At 44.0% G+C, this 22,184-nt stretch overlaps 1 protein-coding gene across 2 annotated transcripts in view; it reads left to right on the top strand.

Moving 5' to 3' along the window:
- Positions 1-232: 232 nt before the first annotated feature.
- LOC139406336 (HPS5 biogenesis of lysosomal organelles complex 2 subunit 2) overlaps positions 233-22,184 on the top strand; it is a 38,612-nt gene continuing 16,660 nt past the window's right edge. For both annotated transcript variants that reach the window (XM_071148838.1, XM_071148839.1), the window contains exons 1-11: positions 233-426; positions 7,035-7,160; positions 8,684-8,794; positions 9,166-9,230; positions 10,650-10,842; positions 11,148-11,278; positions 11,481-11,705; positions 13,538-13,698; positions 14,560-14,738; positions 19,234-19,392; positions 19,914-20,097. In XM_071148838.1, the coding sequence (XP_071004939.1) occupies positions 7,053-7,160; positions 8,684-8,794; positions 9,166-9,230; positions 10,650-10,842; positions 11,148-11,278; positions 11,481-11,705; positions 13,538-13,698; positions 14,560-14,738; positions 19,234-19,392; positions 19,914-20,097 (1,516 nt within the window). In that variant the 5' untranslated portion in view covers positions 233-426; positions 7,035-7,052. The remainder of the gene's footprint in view (positions 427-7,034; positions 7,161-8,683; positions 8,795-9,165; positions 9,231-10,649; positions 10,843-11,147; positions 11,279-11,480; positions 11,706-13,537; positions 13,699-14,559; positions 14,739-19,233; positions 19,393-19,913; positions 20,098-22,184) is intronic.

Here is a 22,184-nt window from a genome sequence, read left to right as displayed (position 1 = left end):
ATTTTGATTTATTTCTACAAGTATTATTATGCACAGTAAACTAATCAGCCATGTCTTAATCTACACACTGACAAACCATCACTTAGGTTTTTATTTTTATTTTAGCTGACAAACGAATGACCATGGTTAAATTCATTTAAGAACTCGTGGATTTAAACGTCAAATAAAACAATTTTTTTTAGGGGGGTACTGAACAGTCTAGTGTAGTAGGGACACACCTCCTTGAAAGAATAGTACCAGTAAATTCAGACTTTTCAGGAAGTGTGTCCCATCACAACCGGAGGCGGAGGAGTCGACAGTTCATTCTAGCTAGAAAGTAAACAACTCACGTTAGTTAAACACACACAGCTAAGGACATGAACTGATAGTAAACTGTGTATCACGAAGATTGAATCGCGATTTAAACAGCGGGGACTGTAATGCCTGGTAAGTTTGTGACAAAACTAAACAACCGATTGCCTAGCCGCTAACGTTAGCTCGCTAACTTTCCCTACCCATCGCAAGCGAGACCGCTTGGTTAACTTAACGTGTACCTATCAAAACAACAATAACAGTTGATAATATGGACAATGGTCAGTCAGACACAAAGCTGACTATTCAAAAACAAATAAACGGAACTTAGTTTGCGTTTTTACGCTTTAGATAGCGAAGTTATGCGATTTTTTTCCCATTGTGGAGGCACTTTCCCCACTACGCAGGGTCCCGTGATGCCCTGCCATCGTTAAAGGACATTTATTCGTACACCACCTATACCGACAACCCCCTTTAAAGGTTACAAATGCTTTCAAATCAAGCCTAAACCAGTTACTTTCAGATGGCCAACTAAATTCAATGTAAAGTGAACAAAAGCCTAACTTAGTCTCTACACAGTTGTCACAGCAAGCAAGTGTTACTTTCATTATCTAATGTAAGCTGTGGCAACTGGCTGCATTGTTGGAATGTGAAAGTTTTGTTGTCAAGTTCTTTTGCAGGGAACTAGTTGTCAGATATGGTGGTTCAAAGTCATTTACAGCAAAAACCCTTTAGCTTAGTTTCAGAAATTAAACGTTTTTTTTTTTTTTTTTGCTGATATACATTTCTCAAAAGTTTTTGTTCCCTTAATATGCATTAGTGCTTTTTACTGTTATCTTATTTTAAAACTCTTGGTAGCTGGTGGGGGGAAAGTGGAGTCATGATGTTTCCATTTGAGCGGAGGATGGTGAGAGTCATATGACAGAAGGCAGCTGAGGGTTGGCTAATACTGGTAGGTCACTATAAAACGTCCCTGTTGCGGGAAAACGCAGACGGAATCCAGACAAATTAAACGGGAATTAAACAATATTCAACAATTTATTGAACTTAGTAGGAAATAAACAAACAATGTTTTTTTTTTTTTTTTACTTATTAGAAAATGCATCAGTGACTCGTATTTTCCTCCAACTTTCTGAAACTGATCAGGAATGCTCCTGTCTGTGTCCGTTATTCCAGAGGACAATTTGGACGGGATATATTTTTTTTCCCCAAACTTCCCCCTGTAATTATTTCTAGTTTTAGTTTTCATAAAATTGACAGTTAAGACAGAAACCTGGAGTTGTCTTTTTTCTAGGCGTGAAGATATTTCAATAAATCCAGGCGATAACAGGTTGCTACACTGAGTATTCCACCCTTTTTTTCTCTCTCAAGTGTCTAAACCAAACCTTCTTTGGTGTGGTGTCGCAATAATGTTTGAATTGAGGAAGTGTGATCATAATCATTTGGTTATTTTAGTGATCCGCAGTACTCCCCAAATGCCCCCCGGGCCTTCAGATGTAAGCTAAACAGTGCAGTTACACTTGAGATGCGTTTTAAAGGCTATGGATGAGAAATGTAATTTATAATTTCTAAACGTTTAGGTCAGTTGTATGCTGCTTCGCAATCTATTAACAGCAAGGGTTGCATTAAATGTGCGCAATATGTTTTACTGATGCATTATGGCACAATATTAAATTCACACGCACAAAACAGAAACACACGCATTCACTGTGAAAGTTGATACGTGTAGGCCATTCATATATAATAGTTCATGCGTACACTTCGTTCATTTTATCGAATCGGTTATTGTTTTCTTGCTCAACCGGTGAGCAACACCTGTCAAACTCGGACATTTCTCTCAAAACACAGGGATGTCAATTCGCACGGGACTAGTATTATCAGAGGAGTTTGGAGTTCGCCCCCCCCCCAAAAAAAACTGTAGGTTATTCAGGCCGGAATTGTTACTCTCCTGCCATGTAAAAATGACTGCCATGGCAGATTCGGACGGGATTTAAATAACAGAGGTGGTGTTTAGGGCTCGTGCACATAATTCCATTACTCGACCTCCACCCAGTAAAACGAATCGCGGGATGGGATACATTTTACCGGGCTGGTCATTTAGTTATGTGCACGAATACAATCCACATCCGTAATTTTAGTCGCGTCCGAATCTGCCACGGTAGTCATTTGTGCTATTATCCCAGCTCTTAACTCCCAGGTCCTCTGATAATACTTATATCGTGCGAGTAGTCGTCGTCCCCAGTGTTTTGAGGGATATTACAGAGTTTTAACAGATGCTGCACACAATTTGTGTAAAAACATGGGAACAGATGTATGCTTAAAACAAAGCGTTATGTCGGCAGCCAACAGATGAGTGATCTGTTTTGTCACATATCTAGTGCCTTTACTTCTCTTTTTAAAAGGTGCCTTTACTTCTCTTTTAAAAGATGAAGTGGACGATATTGTGCCAATGAATTGCCAAATTAGTCAGTTAATTAAATGTCTGCATAGGTTACAGACAGTTCATTATTCTTATTGATATACATTATTATTTTGACTTCCTCCGAACTGAAGGCCAATATTAGGCTATCACTAGACAAGACAAATATCTTCACGCCTGGAATAGCATCCAGGCTTCCGTCATTAACGGTCCATTGTGAATTAGGGGGCAAAAAATTATTTCACTTTTATTTAACCAGGTAGGCCAGTTGCGAACAAGTTCTCATTTACAACTGCGACCTGGCCAAGATAAAGCATAGCAGTGAGACACAAGCAACAACAAAAATGACAGGTACATGCTGGAGTAATAATTACATAATAATACTAGTCCCGGTGTGATTAGGGTTTAAGGGTTAATATCTGGCAGAATGGTGTCATGATTATTTGGATCAATTCAGTGACCGTTTCGTTTTAACAAACTGCAGAGCACTACAGTAACACCGCTAACCAAACAACGCTCTCTGATTGGTGCCGCGTACAGGGTTGCCATGTTCGCGGTTTTCTAGACCAGGAAAAAATATGTCACAGGGGAAAGTGTATGGGTTGCGGGTTTTGGGGCTATTTTTTTAAGTTGCACCGCGGCCGCCATGTCATTTCTCTTCAACATAAATATATACTACTGTTAGCTGCTTCTGGCTGTCAGGCAGTGAGGCTGTCAGGCTGTCAGGCAGTGAGGCAGTGAGGCAGTGAGGCAGTGAGGCAGTGAGGCAGTGAGGCTGTGAGGCAGTGAGGCAGTGAGGCAGTCAGGCAGTGAGGCAGTGAGGCAGTGAGGCTGTCAGGCAGTGAGGCAGTGAGGCTGTCAGGCAGTGAGGCAGTGAGGCTGTCAGGCAGTGAGGCAGTGAGGCAGTGAGGCAGTGAGGCAGTCAGGCAGTGAGGCAGTGAGGCTGTCAGGCAGTGAGGCAGTGAGGCAGTGAGGCAGTCAGGCAGTGAGGCTGTCAGGCAGTGAGGCAGTGAGGCTGTCACGCAGTGAGACAGTGAGGCTGTCAGGCAGTGAGGCAGTCAGGCAGTGAGGCAGTCAGGCAGTGAGGCAGTCAGGCAGTGAGGCAGTGAGGCTGTCAGGCAGTGAGGCTGTCAGGCAGTGAGGCTGTCAGGCAGTGAGGCAGTGAGGCAGTCAGGCAGTGAGGCTGTCAGGCAGTGAGGCAGGCTGCTGCTGAGTGAGGGGTGAGGAGGACCGAAGCGGTGCGTGTGTTGAGAGAGAGCACTACAGCTATTGGCTGAGTCATTTGAGCGAGAGGAGAGGGAACTGCACTTGGTCACGTTGTTGTGACAACTTTTATCCAGTTGTAGGTAGACTATTTTGATTTGTCATTATGGAGACACCTATTTCCATAAAACATATTAATACGCTAGAACTGATGCACATCAACAAATAATGGAGACAGAGCGCTGGAAAATGACTTTGTGCGCACTAGAGCGCATTACATACACTATCGTTCAAAAGTTTGGGGTAACTTAGAAATGTCCTTGTTTTTGAAAGAAAAATACTTTTTTTGTCCATTAAAATAACATCAAATGGATCAGAAATACAGTGTAGACATTGTTAATGTTGTAAATGACTATTGTAGCTGGAAACGGCAGTTAAAATGGAATATCTACATAGGCTAAAGATGCCCATTATCAGAAACCATCACTCCTGTGTTCCAATGTCACGTTGTGTTAGCTAATCCAAGTTTATAATTTTAAAAGGCTAATTGATCATTAGAAAATCCTTTTGCAATTATGTTAGCACAGCTGAAAACTGTTAAAACTGTCCTTCTTTACTAGTTGAGTATCTGAAGCATCTGCATTTGTGGGTTTAGGCTCAAAATGGCCAGAAACAAAGAACTTTCTTCTGAAACTTAGTCTATTCTTGTTCTGAGAAATGAAGGCTATTCCATGAGAGAAATTGCCAAGAAAGTGAAGATCTCATACAACTCTGTCTACCACTCCCTTCACAGAACAGCACAAACTGGCTCTAACCAGAATAGAAAGAGGAGTGGGAGGCCCCGGTGCACAACTGAGCAAGAGGACAAGTACATTAGAGTGTCTAGTTTGAGAAGCAGATGCCTCACAAGTCCTCAACTGGCAGCTTCATTAAATATTACCCACAACCCACTTCTGCCTAGAAGGCCAGCATCCCGGAGTTGCCTCTTCACTGTTGACGTTGAGACTGGTGTTTTGTGGGTACTATTTAATGAAGCTGCCAGTTGAGGACTTGTGAAGTGTCTGTTTCTCAAACTAGACACTCTAATGTACTTGTCCTCTTGCTCAGTTGTGCACCGGGGCCTCCCACTCCTCTTTCTATTCTGGTTAGAGCCATTTTGCGCTGTTCTGTGAAGGGAGAAGTACACAGCATTGTACGAATTGCGTCATGCGTAAGAACAGCCCTTAGCCGTGGTATATTGGCCATATACCATACTCCCTTGTGCCATATTGCTTAATCATAGCAGTCAAACAAGTTACATTGACATTCATTCATGGGAAACAATCTAGCGAGTTTAATTAGGGCAAATTATCTTTTCTCTTGCGACATATTCAAATACATCTCAATGTTTGTTTTTTATTTGTAGGAAAACCGAAATTTGTTTCTGATGTCGTTACTACAATATGTCTTCTTAATTGGCTCGGGAACGTTATGGAAAAATGGTTTATTGTATAAATATGGCAGTTCCTCTCTGGGCTATTTTTCAGGCCTTTTGGCAGGTTTTGGGCTACAAACGTTAGCTAGACCTGGCAACCCTGGCCGCATGCACACTTGCAACTTTTCTTCTATTTTTTTTCTTTCTTCCCAGACCTCAAAATTGGTCTCCTGATGTGGTTTAAGCATTGTTGTCGACTTTGAACGTCCAATGTTGTTTTGTATTTTGATTTAAACAGTGTAATTTTGAGAAAGAACTGAGAAAAACAGATTGTATAGGGACCTACACTAGGAAGTTGAGGGCAGCTAAGGGTTGGCCAACTCTAGGCAGCTGAGGGTTAGCCGACTCTAGCTAGCTGAGGCTTAGCCGACTCTAGCTAGCTGACTCTAGGCAACCGAGGCTTAGCCGACTCTAGGCAGCCGAGGCTTAGCCGACTCTAGGCAGCCGAGGCTTAGCCGACTCTAGGCAGCCGAGGCTTAGCCGACTCTAGGCAGCCGAGGCTTAGCCGACTCTAGGCGACTAATGAACGAGGAGCAGACAGATGGCTAGCTGAGCTGCATCTTTACAATTTACACAGGATGATACATTTCTCAGATTAAATAGGGCTGGCTACAACATAACCGTGTTTTGTCTCAGCATTGTGTATGACAGAATGACATTTTGACATTGTCACCAAAGCCCCATATATTACCCACCACTGCGACCTGTACGCTCTCGTTGGTTGGCCCTCGATTCATACTCGTCACCATACCCACTGGCTCCAGGTCATCTACAAGTCTCTGCTAGGTAAAGCCCCACCTTATCTCAGCTCACTGGTCACCATAGTAGCACCCTGGTCACTGGTCACCCCCAAAGCCAATTCCTACTTTGGTCACCTTCCAGTTCTCTGCTGCCAATGACTGGAACGAACTGCAAAAATCACTGAAGCTGGAGACTCATATCTCCCTCACTAGCTTTAAGCACCAGCTGTCAGAGCAGCTCACATATCACTGCACCTGTACATAGCCCATCTGTAAACAGCCCATCTATCTACCTCATCCCCATACTGTATTTATTTATTTATTTTGCTCCTTTGCACCCCAGTATCTCTATCTGCACATTCATCTTCTGCCTATCTACCATTCCAGTGTTTAATTGCTATATTGTAATTACTTTGCCACCATGGCCTATTTATTTCCTTAACTTACCTCATTTGCACTCACTGTATATAGACTTTTTGTTTTCTTTTGTTCTACTGTATTATTGACTGTATGTTTTGTTTATTCCATGTGTAACTCTGTGTTGTTGTATGTGTCGAATTGCTATGCTTTATCTTGGCCAGGTCGCAGTTGCAAATGAGAACTTGTTCTCAACTTGTCTACCTGGTTAAATAAAGGTGAAATGAAAATAATATCTATATATATATATATATTTTTTTTTTGGTTTGATTAGACCGCTGTCAGTCTTCAGTCTTCTAGAAATACTTTTTCAATAGCCCCTTTACCAAGCTTTTTAATTTTTTTTTATCTGTTGCTCAAGGGGGGTTTGTGTCTGTGTGTGTGTGTAGTGTCTGTGTACTGTGACAGCAGAAAATAAACAATATATTCTCTCTCCCTCATTTCCTTCCCCCTCTCTCCTTCTCTATCCCATTCTCTCCTCCTCTCTAAGCTGGTCAGGACTGTAACCATGCCCATGTTACCTGTAGTGCCTGAAGTCCAGAGTCATGTGCTGGCTGAGTTTGACTGTCTGGACCCCCTGCTCTCTGCACTCCGCCTGGACTCTGGCAGGCTTAAGGTAGGTCACGCATGCACGTTATTATTAGCTGAGAAAAGTTTAGAGGTTCGACTCCAAATATTCAATTGATTTGTTGAAGGAAGAGATATCAAGTGGATTGTAAAGGTTTTTATTTAACCTTTTATTTAAGTCAGTTAAGAACAAATTCTTATTTACAATGACAGCCTACCCCCAACAGTGGGTTAACTGCCTTGTTCCGGGGCAGAACGACAGATTTTTACCTTGTCAGCTCGGGAATTCGATCAAGCAACTTTTCGGTTACTGGCCCAACGCTCTAACCACTAGGCTACCTGCCACCTCTACACTCTAACCACTAGGCTACCTGCCACCTCTACACTCTAACCACTAGGCTACCTGCCACCTCTACACTCTAACCACTAGGCTACCTGCCACCTCTACACTCTAACCACTAGGCTACCTGCCACCTCTACACTCTAACCACCAGGCTACCTGTCTCCCCCACTGTATCGAATTTTTAAAAAATACAAATATTTTCCAGCTCCTGTGAATAGTTTGTTTTAGTCAGATTAATCAGTCTGTAATACACAATTGATCTATACAACCTGGCACGTTGGAGTGTAAAAATGTGTAAATGTTTGTTACAAACCAGAATGTTGAAGTTACATTTCAACTTATTCTACCGGTTGTCTGTGTGCTTTGTCCTTCAGCTGTTTGAAATTTGAGACAAAATATGTAGAAATATGTTTGTATTTACGATCTTCTGACACATGCGATGTAAACGGTAGCACGATATGTAAACGGTAGCACGATATGTAAACGGTAGCACGATGTGTAAACGGTAGCACGATGTGTAAACGGTAGCACGATGTGTAAACGGTAGCACGATGTGTAAACGGTAGCACGATGTGTAAACGGTAGCACGATGTGTAAACGGTAGCACGATATGTAAACGGTAGCACGATATGTAAACGGTAGCACGATATGTAAACGGTAGCACGATATGTAAACGGTAGCACGATATGTAAACGGTAGCACGATATGTAAACGGTAGCACGATATGTAAACGGTAACACGATATGTAAACGGTAACACGATATGTAAACACTAGCACGATATGTGAACGGTAGCACGATATGTAAACGATAACACGATATGTAAACGATAGCACATTGTAACCCAACATTCAGCTGGCATTGGCAAACCTACCAGCTCTCTAGATAGTTGGGGAAACCATACCTTCCTGTGGATATTTTGTCTCAAATTTCGAGCAGCTGGAGGACAAACTGCATGGACAACCGCTAGAATAAGTTTAAATGTATTTTTTTTTTCCCTCAACATTCTGACTTGTGAGGAGCATTTACATACCTTAAGGGAACATTTGTGTATATAGTTTGTCCAATGCCAATAACTTCCCATTCATTTTTGTCCATTTCAGGGGGGAGTTCCCTTACACAGTTTTACACTCCCAATGTGTCAGGCTGTATATATATCAATGCATTGTTTATTGAAGCCTGATTTAATCAGACTGTGTTTTGAAAACCCTCTCTTTTCTTGTCTGTCAGTGCACCTGTCTGGCTGTATCAAGGAAGTGGCTAGCTTTGGGAACGTCAGCTGGAGGGCTGCACCTCATCCAGAGGGAAGGATGGAAGCAGAGGCTCATCCTCACACACAAGGTAGCGTATATAATGTTATCGTCTACTTCCTGGTAATATAATAAACGGATTGACAGGATATACGACCTGTTTGTTGTTATTAGATAGATGTACTCTTGTTTTTAATAACATTGCACGAGCGATCCAGAACAGCACATCTCCTGTTTATGTAGCTTGAGGCAGCATGATGTACCAGTACACCCCCTGGACAGGACGCTAGTCTACCTCCTGTTTCTGTAGTGTGAGTCAGCTTGATGTACCAGTACACTCCCTGGACAGGACGCTAGTCTATCGCAGGGCCTTACCCTCAATCCGAGTGCCAGGTCCCATTTTTACGGTGTTTGGTTTGACTCGGCCAGGGATCAATAAGTGTCCTATTTCTTCTATCTCAGGAGGGATCTATCACTCAGGTGTCGTGTTGTCCACACGATGAAGACTTTATTGCTGTGGCAACAAGGTAAAAATGTTTTTAAAAATAACTCAAAGCATAGAAATTTATTTGAAGTTCACATGTTTACTCACTTCAGTGACTTCAACTTCTTCAATAAGTAAGTGTCAGGCTTTTTCAGTTTGCTTTCTTGTCTGTCTGCCTCCCAGTCTGCCTCTCTCTCTGTCTTTCTCTGTCTTTCTCTGCATGTTGTAGGTCAGGACCTGGTTGTAGCTAAACTAGGGGTAGATTTGGGATGAAAGGTTTTCTCTCTCTCTATGTCTCAGTCAGGGTCTGGTGGTGATCTGTCTGTCCTCTCTCAGTCAGGGTCTGGTGGTGATCTGTCTGTCATCTCTCAGTCAGGGTCTGATGGTGATCTGTCTGTCATCTCTCAGTCAGGGTCTGGTGGTGATCTGTCTGTCATCTCTCAGTCAGGGTCTGGTGGTAGTCTGTCTGTCTGTCTTCTCTCAGTCAGGGTCTGGTGGTGATCTGTCTGTCCTCTCTCAGTCAGGGTCTGATGGTGATCTGTCTGTCCTCTCTCAGTCAGGGTCTGGTGGTAGTCTGTCTGTCATCTCTCAGTCAGGGTCTGGTGGTGATCTGTCTGTCATCTCTCAGTCAGGGTCTGGTGGTAGTCTGTCTGTCTGTCCTCTCTCAGTCAGGGTCTGGTGGTAGTCTGTCTGTCATCTCTCAGTCAGGGTCTGGTGGTGATCTGTCTGTCATCTCTCAGTCAGGGTCTGGTGGTAGTCTGTCTGTCTGTCCTCTCTCGGTCAGGGTCTGGTGGTAGTCTGTCTGTCTGTCATCTCTCAGTCAGGGTCTGGTGGTGATCTGTCTGTCATCTCTCAGTCAGGGTCTGGTGGTGATCTGTCTGTCCTCTCTCAGTCAGGGTCTGGTGGTGATTTGCCTGTCTGTCTGCCTGCCTGTCTGTCTGCCTGTCTGTCTGCCTGCCTGCCTGTCTGCCTGTCTGTCTGCCTGTCTCTGTCTGTCTGTCTGTCTGTCTGTCTGTCCTTTCTCAGTCAGGGCCTGGTGGTGATTTGTCTGTCCTCTCTCAGTCAGGGCCTGGTGGTGATTTGTCTGCCTGCCTGTCTGTCTGTCTGTCTGTCTGTCTGTCTGTCTGTCTGTCTGTCTGTCTGTCTGTCTGTCTGTCTGTCTGTCCTTTCTCAGTCAGGGCCTGGTGGTGATTTGTCTGTCCTCTCTCAGTCAGGGCCTGGTGGTGATTTGTCTGTCCTCTCTCAGTCAGGGCCTGGTGGTGATCTGTCTGTCTGTCTGTCTGTCTGTCTGTCTGTCTGTCTGTCTGTCTGTCTGTCTGTCTGTCTGCCCTCTCTCAGTCAGGGCCTGGTGGTGATTTGTCTGTCTGTCTGTCCTCTCTCAGTCAGGGCCTGGTGGTGATCTGTCTGTCTGTCCTCTCTCAGTCAGGGCCTGGTGGTGATCTGTCTGTCTGTCCTCTCTCAGTCAGGGCCTGGTGGTAGTGTGGGAGCTTCAACTTGAGCGTCGTGGCAGACCAGAGAGGGTCAGTGTTTCCTGGGAACACCGTGGCCAGACGCTCACCTCTCTCTGTTGGGACACCGCAGCCCTCAGGGTGTTTGCTGGGGACAAGGGGGGTAAGGTGTCCTTCCTCCGCGCTGGATCCTCCAAACTCGGAAAGGTAGTGGGAAACTAACCGTTTGGTTTTATTTTGGGGAGGTGAAAGATATATTAGCCTGGTCCCATCTCTATTTGTGCTGTCATGCCAACTCCTATGGTCTTTGTCATGCCAAATGTCTGGCATGAGAACACTGGTAATGGTTGGCTGTACAGCAAATCTGGCACCAAGCTAGGAATAGCTACTGCACTTAATGAATTGATTATCACGTACAGTTTTTTTTTTCCCTTTCCCATACCGTGATCTATTACAATCTCCATCTCACATATCCTATCTAGTCACATGATCCTTTGTTCTGTGTTGTCCAGGGCTCAGCGTTTGTGATCTTCCCCGTCCAGACCATCACTACTGTGGATTCCAGGGTGGTTCAGCTGGGTTATCTGGACGGACGACTGCTTGTGTCCTCTCTCAGCCGTTGCTACCTCTGTGACACAGAGAGGTGAGTGTGGGGACATAACTGGGGGGCAGTAGGCCGCCCAGATGTTACAGAAGTGTCGTGGAAGCATAGAATAAGATATTTTTTTATATTATATATTTAACATTTAAAAAAAATATATATATATAACATTTTAATATTAGTGAGTAATATTATCTGGTCTATAAGGTTAAAGGTACCACCCAGTTCCTCTCGCGATCCACAGAGAGAAGTTCTGGCGTGTCGGGAATAAGGAACGTGACGGGGAATACGGAGCGTGTTTCTTCCCTCTGAGCCGCGGCGTGACCGCTGGCCAACAACCTCCTCCTCTGCTGTACTGTGCCAGGCCTGGGTCTAGAGTCTGGGAGGCCAGCTTCAGTGGAGATGTCCTCAGCACGCACCAGTTTAAACAGCTGCTGGCCGTACCACCTGCACCTCTCATCAGCTACAGGTGTGTGTACAGTGGCCTTCAGGAAGTGTTCATACCATTTTTGACTTATTCTACATTTTGTTGTGTTACAGCCTGAATTCAACATGGACTGAATAGTTTTTATTTTATTTGTTACCCATCGACACACACTACCACATAATGACAAAGTGAAAACATTTATTTTGTTTTATTATTTATTGAAAATTAAATCCAGATATCTAATTTACAGAAGTATTCACACCCCTGAGTCAATAATACTTCATAGAAGCACCATTTTGGTGGCTATTTACAGCTGTGAGTCTTTCTGGATAAGTCGAAGAGTTTTCCACACTCCAAGATAGGCACTTTATTCATTTTTTTTAATTCATCAAGTTGGTTGTTGATCGTTGCTAGTCAGCCATTTTCAAGTCTTGCCATAGATTTTCAAGCCGATTTTTAAGTCCAAAACTGTAACTAGGCCACTCAGAAACATTCAATGTCGTCTTGGTAAGCAACTCCACTTGTTTTTACCCATCTACCAATAGGTGCCCTTCTTTGCGAGGCATTGGAAAACCTCCCTGGGCTTTGTGATTGAATCTGTGTTTGAAATTCACTGCTCGACTGAGGGACCTTAGAGATAATTGTATGTGTGGGGTACAGAGATGAGGCAGTCATTCAAATATTATGTTAAACACTATTATTGCACACAGAGTGAGTCCATGCAACTTATTATGTGACTTGTTCAGCACATTGTTACTCCTGAACTTATTCAGGCTCTTCGCCATAACAAAGGGCTTGGATACTTATTGACTCTAGACATTTCTACTCCTGAGCTTATTCAGGCTCCTCGCCATAACAAAGGGCTTGGATACTTATTGACTCTAGACATTTCTTAAAACATAATTCCACTTTGACATTATTAGGGTATTGTGTGTAGATCAGTGACCCAAAAATATATTTTTTTAAATTTGGGCTGTAATGTGTGTGTGTGTGTGTGTGTGTGTGTGTGTAAACTTCTAGGTCCTAGAATCTAGGGGGATTCACTCTGTACATTGTAAGCTAATATATATACAGTACCAGGTTTTTTTTTAAATTTAATATTCTCTACATCGTATAATAATTGTGAAGACTTCAAAACTATGAAATGACATATGAATCATGTAGTAACAAAAATAGTGTGCAACAAATCAAAATATTTGAGATTCTTCAAATAGCCACCTTTTGCCTTGACAGCTTTGGAAACTCTTGGAATTCTCTCAACCAGCTTCATGAGGTAGTTAGTTACCTGGAATGCATTTCAATTAACAGTTAAAAATTATTTGACCAAGATGGAGGGTGATGGTGTGCTGCATCAGATGCCCTGGCCTCCACAATCCCCCGACCTCAACCCAATTGAGATGGTTTGGGATGAGTCGGACCGCAGAGTAAAGGAAAAGCAGCCAACAAGTGCTCAGCATATGTGGGAACTCCTTCAAGACTGTAGAAAAAGCATTCCAGGTGATGCTGGTTGAGAGAATGCCAAGAGTGTGCAAAGGTAAAGGGTGGCTATTTGAAGAATCTCAAATATATATATAACACTTTTTTGGTTACTATGTGTTATTTCATAGTTTTGATGTCTTCACTATTATTCTACAATGTAGAAAATAGTAAAAAATAAAGAAAGAAAAATCCTTGAATGAGTTGGTGTTCTATAACTTTTGGCCAAATAGCTAGCATTTCGGTAGCACGACTGGGTAAGATGCTTCAGGAGGGCGGTCGCGTGTTTACGAGGCAGAGGTCCTGGGTTCGAGCCTCTGTATGAGCAGAAGGAAGCTGTACTCACTTTAAGCCGTGTGACGTCCTTTACACTAATACTGTTTTATTTTCATCTGCAGAAGTGAGCCCCATTACAACCGAGCCCAGAAGAGTTCCCAGTCCATAGCCTTCCCCAGACTGTTATACTTTGGGGATCAGAACCTGCTGACGTGGACAGACTCGGCTATCTATGTCTTCACTCCTCAGAGTGGCCAGGTACTGCTGTGGACCGAGGTCAAAGGTTAGTAGCAGTAGCTTTTAGGTAGTAGTTCAGCGTTCTCCAGTAACAACAAACTAACTACACTGAACAAAATATATAAACGCAACATGTAAAGTGTTGTTCCCATGTTTCATGAGCTGAAATAAAAGATCCCAGAAATGTTCTATACACACAAAAAATCTTATTTCTCTCAAATGTTGTGCACAATTTTGCTTTCATCTCTTAGTGAGCATTTCTCCTTTGCCCAGATAGGTGTGGCATATCAAGAAGCTGATTAAACAGCATGATCACAGGTGCACCTTGTGCTGGGGATAATAAATGACCACTCTAAAATGTGCAGTTTTTGTCACACAACACAATGCCATAGATGTCTCAGGTTTTGAGGGAGCGTACAATTGGCATGTTGACTGTAGGAATGTCCACTGCTTCTTCACCTTGTGGGATCGTCGGGGGAGGAGTCTGTCTCATCCATTCCTCTGTCACCTGACACGTGACCACCTGTTCACCTTCACTGTCAGTCATCCTACCTGTCCAGCTACCCACACAGATTCCACTAATCTTTCAATGTGTAATGGCTATTTCTGTCTGTAATAAAGCCCCATTGTGGTGAAAAACTCATTCTGATTGGCTGGGCACCCCTGCAAAGTCATGTGAAATCCATAGTTTAGAAATTGTTGCATGTTGCGTTTTTATAATTTTGTTCAGTGTAGATGTTGTATTTCAGTGTACATTTCAGATCTGTGACTATTTATGTCTCCTAGATGTTTCTAGATGTTTCTCCACTACCCTTCAGGTTAAAAAGCCCCCAAAAAGATGAATTTAATGTTCTGAAAAGAAAATGGACACTCAATTATTTTTCTTTTTTTTTTTTTTCTTCTCCAGACGTGGTTGAGATAGCGGTGTACCGCAACGAGCTGTTCTGTCTCCGTGGCGACGGCCGCATGTCCCACCTCTCGCTGTTGTCTGTGGAGCGGTGTGTCGACAGGTTGCTACGCAGGGAGGCGTGGTCTCTAGCGGCCACGGTCTGTGTGATGTTTCAACATGCGATCGCCCCCAGCAAGGTGAGACTCGTATTACTGCAGGTTTTTCACCCCAAACCCTGTCCTCAAAGTACTCTAAGGGCGTTTTGAGCTGTAGTTCGAATCAGACTTTTTTTGTTACCTTGTATTTTTTTTCTTCTCATTTGGTTCAGTTGGGTTTCACAACTACAGTGTAGTTTAGTAGGATGGAGGCTCCTTAGCTGTATGGGTCTGTAACTACTACAGTGTAGTTTAGTAGGATGGAGGCTGTATGGATCTGTAACTACTACAGTGTAGTTTAGTAGGATGGAGGCTCCTTAGCTGTATGGGTCTGTAACTACTACAGTGTAGTTTAGTAGGATGGAGGCTGTATGGATCTGTAACTACTACAGTGTAGTTTAGTAGGATGGAGGCTCCTTAGCTGTATGGGTCTGTAACTACTACAGTGTAGTTTAGTAGGATGGAGGCTGTATGGATCTGTAACTACTACAGTGTAGTTTAGTAGGATGGAGGCTCCTTAGCTGTATGGGTCTGTAACTACTACAGTGTAGTTTAGTAGGATGGAGGCTGTATGGATCTGTAACTACTACAGTGTAGTTTAGTAGGATGGAGGCTCCTTAGCTGTATGGGTCTGTAACTACTACAGTGTAGTTTAGTAGGATGGAGGCTGTATGGATCTTTAACTGCTACAGTGTAGTTTAGTAGGATGGAGGCTGTATGGATCTGTAACTACTACAGTGTAGTTTAGTAGGATGGAGGCTGTATGAATCTGTAACTACTACAGTGTAGTTTAGTAGGATGGAGGCTCCATAGCTGTATGGGTCTGTAACTACTACAGTGTAGTTTAGTAGGATGGAGGCTGTATGGATCTGTAACTACTACAGTGTAGTTTAGTAGGATGGAGGCTGTATGGATCTTTAACTGCTACAGTGTAGTTTAGTAGGATGGAGGCTGTATGGATCTGTAACTACTACAGTGTAGTTTAGTAGGATGGAGGCTCTATAGCTGTATGGATCTGTAACTACTACAGTGTAGTTTAGTAGGATGGAGGCTCTATCTGTACGGATCTGTAACAACTACAGTGTAGTTTAGTAGGATGGAGGCTGTATGGGTCTGTAACTACTACAGTGTAGTTTAGTAGGATGGAGGCTGTATGGGTCTGTAACTACTACAGTGTAGTTTAGTAGGATGGAGGCTCCATAGCTGTATGGATCTGTAACTACTACAGTGTAGTTTAGTAGGATGGAGGCTGTATGGGTCTGTAACTACTACAGTGTAGTTTAGTAGGATGGAGGCTCCATAGTTGTATGGATCTGTAACAACTACAGTGTAGTTTAGTAGGATGGAGGCATCTGTAACTGCTACAGTGTAGTTTAGTAGGATGGAGGCATCTGTAACTGCTACAGTGTAGTTTAGTAGGATGGAGGCTGTATAGCTGTATGGGTCTGTAGTTTTACTGATGAAAAAGACATTACAGACCAGACTTTACAATTTACATACATTTAAAAACATTAATAATGTAATGTATCTATCAGTTCCACATACATGTCAGTACACACACTCAACCAGTAGGTCACATGTCAGTACATACACTCAACCAGTAGGTCACATGTCAGTACACACACTCAACCAGTTGGTCACATGTCAGTACATACACACAACCAGTAGGTCACATGTCAGTACATACACACAACCAGTAGGTCACATGTCAGTACATACACACAACCAGTAGGTTACATGTCAGTACATACACACAACCAGTAGGTCACATGTCAGTACATACACACAACCAGTAGGTTACATGTCAGTACATACACACACTCAACCAGTAGGTCACATGTCAGTACATACACACACTCAACCAGTAGGTCACATGTCAGTACATACACACACTCAACCAGTAGGTCACATGTCAGTACATACACACACTCAACCAGTAGGTCACATGTCAGTACATACACACACTCAACCAGTAGGTTACATGTCAGTACATACACACAACCAGTAGGTCACATGGGGGAAAGGTGTTGTGCCGTGAGGGACAGACCTCTCCCCATCTCTTCATTACAGACAGACCTCTCCCCATCTCTTTATTACAGACAGACCTCTCCCCATCTCTATATTACAGACAGACCTCTCCCCTTCTCTATATTACAGACAGACCTCTCCCCTTCTCTATATTACAGACAGACTTCTCCCCATCTCTTTATTACAGACAGACCTCTCCCCATCTCTTTATTACAGACAGACCTCCCCCCATCTCTATATTACAGACAGACCTCTCCCCATCTCTATATTACAGACAGACCTCTCCCCATCTCTTTATTACAGACAGACCTCTCCCCATCTCTATATTACAGACAGACCTCTCCCCATCTCTATATTACAGACAGACCTCTCCCCCATCTCTTTACTATGGGACAGACCTCTCCCCATCTCTATATTACAGACAGACCTCTCCCCATCTCTATATTACAGACAGACCTCTCCCCATCTCTTTATTACAGACAGACCTCTCCCCATCTCTATATTACAGACAGACCTCTCCCCATCTCTTTATTACAGACAGACCTCTCCCCATCTCTATATTACAGACAGACCTCTCCCCATCTCTATATTACAGACAGACCTCTCCCCCATCTCTTTACTATGGGACAGACCTCTCCCCATCTCTTTATTACAGACAGACCTCTCCCCATCTTTTCATTACAGACAGACCTCTCCCCATCTCTTTATTACAGACAGACCTCTCCCCATCTCTATATTATGGACAGACCTCTCCCCATCTCTATATTACAGACAGACCTCTCCCCATCTCTATATTACAGACAGACCTCTCCCCATCTCTATATTACAGACAGACCTCTCCCCATCTCTTTATTACAGACAGACCTCTCCCCATCTCTTTATTACAGACAGACCTCTCCCCATCTCTATATTACAGACAGACCTCCCCCCATCTCTATATTACAGACAGACCTCTCCCCTTCTCTATATTACAGACAGACCTCTCCCCATCTCTTTATTACAGACAGACCTCTCCCCATCTCTTTATTAGGGACAGACCTCTCCCCATCTCTTTATTACAGACAGACCTCTCCCCATCTCTTTATTACAGACAGACCTCTCCCCATCTCTTTATTACAGACACACCTCTCCCCATCTCTATATTACAGACACACCTCTCCCCATCTCTTTACTATGGGACAGACCTCTCCCCATCTCTATATTACAGACAGACCTCTCCCCATCTCTTTATTACAGACAGACCTCTCCCCATCTCTTCATTACAGACAGACCTCTCCCCATCTCTTTATTACAGACAGACCTCTCCCCATCTCTTTATTACAGACAGACCTCTCCCCATCTCTATATTACAGACAGACCTCTCCCCATCTCTATATTACAGACAGACCTCTCCCCATCTCTTTATTACAGACAGACCTCTCCCCATCTCTATATTACAGACAGACCTCTCCCCATCTCTTTATTACAGACAGACCTCTCCCCATCTCTCTATTACAGACAGACCTCTCCCCATCTCTTCATTACAGACAGACCTCTCCCCATCTCTTTATTACAGACAGACCTCTCCCCATCTCTTCATTACAGACAGACCTCTCCCCATCTCTTTATTACAGACAGACCTCTCCCCATCTCTATATTACAGACAGACCTCTCCCCATCTCTATATTACAGACAGACCTCTCCCCATCTCTATATTACAGACAGACCTCTCCCCATCTCTCTATTACAGACAGACCTCTCCCCATCTCTTCAGTACAGACAGACCTCTCCCCATCTCTTTATTACAGACAGACCTCTCCCCATCTCTATATTACAGACAGACCTCTCCCCATCTCTTTATTACAGACAGACCTCTCCCCATCTCTATACTACAGGACAGACCTCTCCCCATCTCTATATTACAGACAGACCTCTCCCCATCTCTTTATTACAGACAGACCTCTCCCCATCTCTTTATTAGGGACAGACCTCTCCCCATCTCTTTATTACAGACAGACCTCTCCCCATCTCTATATTACAGACAGACCTCTCCCCATCTCTATATTACAGACAGACCTCTCCCCATCTCTATATTACAGACAGACCTCTCCCCATCTCTTTATTACAGACAGACCTCTCCCCATCTCTATATTACAGACAGACCTCTCCCCATCTCTATATTACAGACAGACCTCTCCCCATCTCTTTATTACAGACAGACCTCTCCCCATCTCTATATTACAGACAGACCTCTCCCCATCTCTTTATTACAGACAGACCTCTCCCCATCTCTATATTACAGGACAGACCTCTCACCAACTCTATATGGGGAGAGGTCTGTCCTGTAATCTTTACAACCATTGAATCTATATGTTTTGACCATGACAGTTTACAATCTAAGGTAACGCCAAGTAATTTAGTTTCCTCAACTTGTTCAACAGCCACACCATTCATTACCAGCTTCAGCTGAGGTCTAGTACTTAAGGAATGATTTGAATATCCTCCGTGCTCATCTGTTTACCGTTCCCAGGCCAGGAAGTCGATTCCCATCGACCGACTGGATCACCTGAGGTCACAGCTCAGTGTGACCACCCACCTGGATCTGATTGGCCAGCTGGAGGAAGTGGTCGCCAAGCTGGAGCCTCTAGACTCGGCCTCCAGCAGTCGCAGGAGCAGCATCTCCTCTCATGTGAGTCTGCCTGGAGGTCCTGTTTGTCCCTATCAGGACCCAGTAGTTCTGAACTATTAAAGGTAGTTGAAGAGATGTTATATTGGTATCTCACGATTTACATTATGTTCAGTGTATCTTAATTTGTTTAATGTCTACATAAAGACACTTTTATAACCCATACACAACACGGCAGGGTAGGCTAGTGGTTAGAGAGTTGGACTAGTAACCGAAAGGTTGCAAGTTCAAATCCCCGAGCTGACAAGGTACAAATCTGTCGTTCTGCCCCTGAACAGGCAGTTAACAGTTCCTAGGCCGTCATTGAAAATAAGAATTTGTTCTTAACTGACTTGCCTAGTTAAATAAAGGTAAAATAAAATAAATAAAACATGCAGGTCCTGTTTGTCCCTATCAGGACCCAGTAGTTCTGAACTATTAAAGCATGCATACATAACAAGCAGTGCAGAACATAAGCCTTTATGTCCTCCTTATGAATGTGTAATGAAGTCTTTGTTGGTACCCTCAATCTATTCTTTATTCAGGAGAGCTTCAACGTCCTGGACTGTGGCATCTACCGTGTCATTAGCCGGCGAGGCAGCCAATCAGACGAGGAGACCAGCTCCCTGGTCAGCCAATCGATGCTTGAGGAGGAGCGGCTGAAGGAGTTTAGCTTTGTTCAGGAGGAGGAGGAGCAGCAGGGGGCGGAGCAGCAGGGGGCGGAGCATGGTAAGAGACTGGTGAAATGTTCTGTTTAATAACCCACCAATAGCAGCCCTGAGGACGTTCTCTGACCAAACAGGGGGAGGGAGATAACAATGTTCTGTTTAATAACCCACCAATAGCAGCCCTGAGGACGATCTCTGACCAAACTGGGGGAGGGAGATAACAATGTTCTGTTTAATAACCCACCAATAGCAGCCCTGAGGACGTTCTCTGACCAAACAGGGGGAGGGAGATAACAATGTTCTGTTTAATAACCCACCAATAGCAGCCCTGAGGACGATCTCTGACCAAACAGGGGGAGGGAGATAACAATGTTCTGTTTAATAACCCACCAATAGCAGCCCTGAGGACGATCTCTGACCAAACAGGGGGAGGGAGATAACAATGTTCTGTTTAATAACCCACCAATAGCAGCCCTGAGGACGATCTCTGACCAAACTGGGGGAGGGAGATAACAATGTTCTGTTTAATAACCCACCAATAGCAGCCCTGAGGACGTTCTCTGACCAAACAGGGGGAGGGAGATAACAATGTTCTGTTTAATAACCCACCAATAGCAGCCCTGATGACGTTCTCTGACCAAACAGGGGGAGGGAGATAACAATGTTCTGTTTAATAACCCACCAATAGCAGCCCTGAGGACGATCTCTGACCAAACAGGGGGAGGGAGATAACAATGTTTTGTTTAATAACCCACCAATAGCAGCCCTGAGGACGATCTCTGACCAAACAGGGGGAGGGAGATAACAATGTTCTGTTTAATAACCCACCAATAGCAGCCCTGAGGACGTTCTCTGACCAAACAGGGGGAGGGAGATAACAATGTTCTGTTTAATAACCCACCAATAGCAGCCCTGAGGACGTTCTCTGACCAAACAGGGGGAGGGAGATAACAATGTTCTGTTTAATAACCCACCAATAGCAGCCCTGAGGAAGTTCTCTGACCAAACAGGGGGAGGGAGATAACAATGTTCTGTTTAATAACCCACCAATAGCAGCCCTGATGACGTTCTCTGACCAAACAGGGGGAGGGAGATAACAATGTTCTGTTTAATAACCCACCAATAGCAGCCCTGATGACGTTCTCTGACCAAACAGGGGGAGGGAGATAACAATGTTCTGTTTAATAACCCACCAATAGCAGCCCTGATGACGTTCTCTGACCAAACAGGGGGAGGGAGATAACAATGTTCTGTTTAATAACCCACCAATAGCAGCCCTGAGGACGATCTCTGACCAAACAGGGGGAGGGAGATAACAATGTTCTGTTTAATAACCCACCAATAGCAGCCCTGAGGACGTTCTCTGACCAAACAGGGGGAGGGAGATAACAATGTTCTGTTTAATAACCCACCAATAGCAGCCCTGAGGACGTTCTCTGACCAAACTGGGGGAGGGAGATAACAATGTTCTGTTTAATAACCCACCAATAGCAGCCCTGAGGACGTTCTCTGACCAAACTGGGGGAGGGAGATAACAATGTTCTGTTTAATAACCCACCAATAGCAGCCCTGAGGAAGTTCTCTGACCAAACTGGGGGAGGGAGATAACAATGTTCTGTTTAATAACCCACCAATAGCAGCCCTGAGGACGATCTCTGACCAAACAGGGGGAGGGAGATAACAATGTTTTGTTTAATAACCCACCAATAGCAGCCCTGAGGAAGTTCTCTGACCAAACAGGGGGAGGGAGATAACAATGTTCTGTTTAATAACCCACCAATAGCAGCCCTGAGGACGATCTCTGACCAAACAGGGGGAGGGAGATAACAATGTTCTGTTTAATAACCCACCAATAGCAGCCCTGAGGACGATCTCTGACCAAACAGGGGGAGGGAGATAACAATGTTTTGTTTAATAACCCACCAATAGCAGCCCTGAGGAAGTTCTCTGACCAAACTGGGGGAGGGAGATAACAATGTTTTGTTTAATAACCCACCAATAGCAGCCCTGAGGACGATCTCTGACCAAACAGGGGGAGGGAGATAACAATGTTCTGTTTAATAACCCACCAATAGCAGCCCTGAGGACGTTCTCTGACCAAACAGGGGGAGGGAGATAACAATGTTCTGTTTAATAACCCACCAATAG

The sequence above is a fragment of the Oncorhynchus clarkii genome, chromosome 4 (assembly GCF_045791955.1).
Source record: "Oncorhynchus clarkii lewisi isolate Uvic-CL-2024 chromosome 4, UVic_Ocla_1.0, whole genome shotgun sequence".
NCBI lineage: Eukaryota > Metazoa > Chordata > Actinopteri > Salmoniformes > Salmonidae > Oncorhynchus > Oncorhynchus clarkii.
The sequence above is the reverse complement of the archived record's forward strand: the minus strand, read 5'-3'. Positions and strand labels throughout refer to the sequence as shown.